At 46.3% G+C, this 3,051-nt stretch overlaps 1 protein-coding gene across 1 annotated transcript; it reads right to left on the bottom strand.

Annotated features, from left to right (window-relative positions):
- Nucleotides 1-324: 324 nt before the first annotated feature.
- LOC147116263 (uncharacterized) lies at nt 325-2,061 on the bottom strand. The gene is made up of 2 exons (XM_085991034.1): nt 1,979-2,061; nt 325-1,937 (listed from the first exon to the last, which is right to left on the bottom strand). Exon 2 carries the CDS (start codon nt 1,797-1,799, stop codon nt 399-401), a length of 1,401 nt encoding a protein of 466 aa, XP_085847160.1. The 5' UTR covers nt 1,800-1,937; nt 1,979-2,061; the 3' UTR covers nt 325-398.
- Nucleotides 2,062-3,051: the final 990 nt, after the last annotated feature.

Genomic DNA, 3,051 nt, shown 5'->3' on the forward strand with positions numbered 1-3,051 from the left:
GTTGTCGTGTGGCCCGTTAAGCACCCCACATCTTGGGTCTTTCCACTTACATCTGGCCAGGTTAACTTACCCTTTCCACAATCTACAAGTACCTGGTACTCTCTTAACAGGTCATTACCCATTATAGTCCCTTCATTATTTTTACATACATAAAAGCTCATGGGGATATAACGCCCATTTATTTCTACTACTTGCGGGATGCTGCGGAAGGCTGTGACACCTTCACCGCCCACCCCAGTAATTACCGCACTTTTCTTTGTTACAGGGAGGGGTAGGTTGGTTATAGATATTGCTGCTCCTGTGTCCACTAACACCTCACATGGTCGGCCCCCTATTAGTGCAGACACATATATTCGCCCCCCCTTTTTTCTTCCTCCCTGTATGGGGGCCACCGAATATCATTCTTGTTGCCATTTGAGATAACTTTGCCATTTCTTAAAATCCTCATACTGAGCAGTTGGGACGGTCATCTCAGCATCCTTTAGGCTTCCTGTCTCCTTTAGCCTTTGATAACATGTGAGTGCCAAGTGCCCCTTTTTCCCACAATAACTACACTCCTTCAACGGTTTTGGTTGCTTACAGTCTCTAATAAAGTGTCCTACCTTACCACAATTGTGGCAAGCACCTTTCGGTTTTGTCCCTGACCCGACATTGTCGGATTGGACTGCACTTACTCTCTCCTTCACTTGCACCTCTTCCTTCTCCCTAGTCTGTAATCCGTCAACGCCACATGCCCATTCAACTATCTCATCATATACTCTGGTAGTCAGTACTCCTAGTTTTAGGATTGCCTGATGGGGGGGGGACAGCCCATCTTTAAATGCCTGGATAAAGGCTGGGTCTGTTCTCACCGCGTTTGGCTGTCCAGAGGATTCTCCGTAGACGGCGAACCATCGTTCCCCGTATTCTGAAGAGCCCTCTCCTTTCTTTTGTTTACACGACGTTATTTTATTCCAATTTGTGGGGGCCTCTCCTAACACCCCTTGTACTGCTATTTTGTATAACTGGAAGGCGGGAGTCATTTCTTCCTTATTCATTTTTAGTGGGCATTGATTCACCCATCTTCCGTTGCGGTAGTCTGTGTTGGCATTGCCAGCGCCTTGGTTTTCAGGCACCAACCGCCATCTGTCCACGGGGCATGCTGCCTGCACTAATTGGTGTACGTCCCTAAGGTGGAGGGAATGACCCTGCCAAACTGAATCCAGCTCCGCCCAAAATTTAGTGTTAGAACTCCGGGTCTGTAGTTTTCCCAGACGGCTCATAACGGCTTCCTTTTCACCTGGGGTAAATGCTTTCCAATCTGCTCTTCCCCTATTAGCAACCACTAGGTCATTCAGTGGGTCTTGCCTTGTCACCGGTGCTACATTATAAACTGGGGGTGCGCTGGGGTTGGTATATGGGGGCAGAGCTTCTTCTCTCCCTGTCTCTCCCCAGGTTTGTCGGTTATATTCTCTCAGCCATTGTTGTTGTCCTTCATTAACTCCTTTGAGGACTTCTATTTGCTTTTTACATCCCTCACACTCTGTTCGGAGGTTATCTATCTGAAGTTGTTTTCCCTTAAGACTCACCGCTGCCTTTTCTGCCTGTTCTATCAATCCTGCCAATTGATGAACCAACAGTACTCCTGCTTTTTTAGTTCTTCCCTTTTTCTGTGTGTCCCACCATGACCGCTGTTGGTCCAAACCTTTGGATACGTCCCACCCGTCTTCCTGCATTCTTTCAATAAGGGTACATCTATCCGTCATAAAAGTATCGATGAGGGAGCCCGGGGGCCCCCGCTTCAGATCCTTACTCGACATTATGTCCCTTGGTCACTATCTTCGGCCCCCCGATTCTGAGAACACAAATACCTTTCTCTCGGGGTCCGTCACGTGTAGGTAAAGGTTGGTCCGGCTCCTTTACCTCTCCTCTCTTCCAGTTCTCCTCCTAGGCTATACCTGGTTTCCCTGGAATCTCCAGTTCTCCTCCCAGGCTATACCTAGTTTCCCTGGAATTACAAGAAATAATGCAGTCTTACGGTTGTTAGTATCCTAGCACAATTTTACATATGCCATCTCACCTCTCTTTTGTTCTTTTAGATCACTCGAGCGTGTGTCCGCTTGATCAGGGCGGCCAGTCACTCGGTGACCCTGCTCGCAGCGCCAATTGTTGTAGCTAATTTGGGGCTACGTGGACCAGGTGATATTCTAGGTCGACACGATCCCAACAGAAGCCTTTGGAGTCAAATAAAACTCTGACCACGAGTGAATGGCAAAGTAAAAGAATGCTTTATTGCAGAGCTCTGGGAGAAGCAGCTATACACCCGGTGTGCAATAGCCACACTTCTCATTTTACACACACAAAGCCCCTGCCTATATACAGGGGTCAAAACAAATTACCTCATATTACTAATCACCGCGATACCCCGTGACATCTATAATGGTTACCTATTTTAAGCAAGCGATGGATCCTAGGTCTAAAACCTTTTTCGGGACCTTTAACCGCAGACAGGAGAAGCAGAAGTCCAACCTATTTTCCGTCGCAAGGTGACCACAATCGTTCAATAACAAAACTGCAGCTGGCATTATCTCATCCCAGCCTACGTGCGAGTTCAGGGGGCCCCTTTGTCAACCAGTTTAATGTCAAGTATCCCGACAGTCTTTGCAAAGTCCTTAGTACTGAAATTCTCCTCAACACTACTTTTCAAGTCTATCCCTCTAGAAATAAACCCTAGTGCTTGGTTTGCTTTTTTTTATGGCCTTGCTAACCTGTGTCACAACTTTTAGTGATTTATGTATCTGTTCTCCGAGATCCCTTTGTTCCTCTACCCCACCTAGACTCGCACCCTCCCTATTCTTCCTAGCAAAACGTAATACCTCATATTTATTTGTGTTGAAATTCATTTACCAATTATATGCCCATTCTGCAAGTTTATAAACGTCCTCCTGTAATTTGTTGCAGTCCTACTCCGTATTGACTATCCACCCGCCCCCCCCCCAAATTTGGTGTAATTCGCAAATTTAGAAATTGTGTTTTTGATTCCAAATTCTAAATCATTAATGTAAATTGTGA

Source organism: Somniosus microcephalus, chromosome 6 (genome assembly GCF_052327205.1).
Source record: "Somniosus microcephalus isolate GS21.2 chromosome 6, FLI_Smic_1.0, whole genome shotgun sequence".
In the NCBI taxonomy this organism is placed as follows: Eukaryota; Metazoa; Chordata; class Chondrichthyes; order Squaliformes; family Somniosidae; genus Somniosus; species Somniosus microcephalus.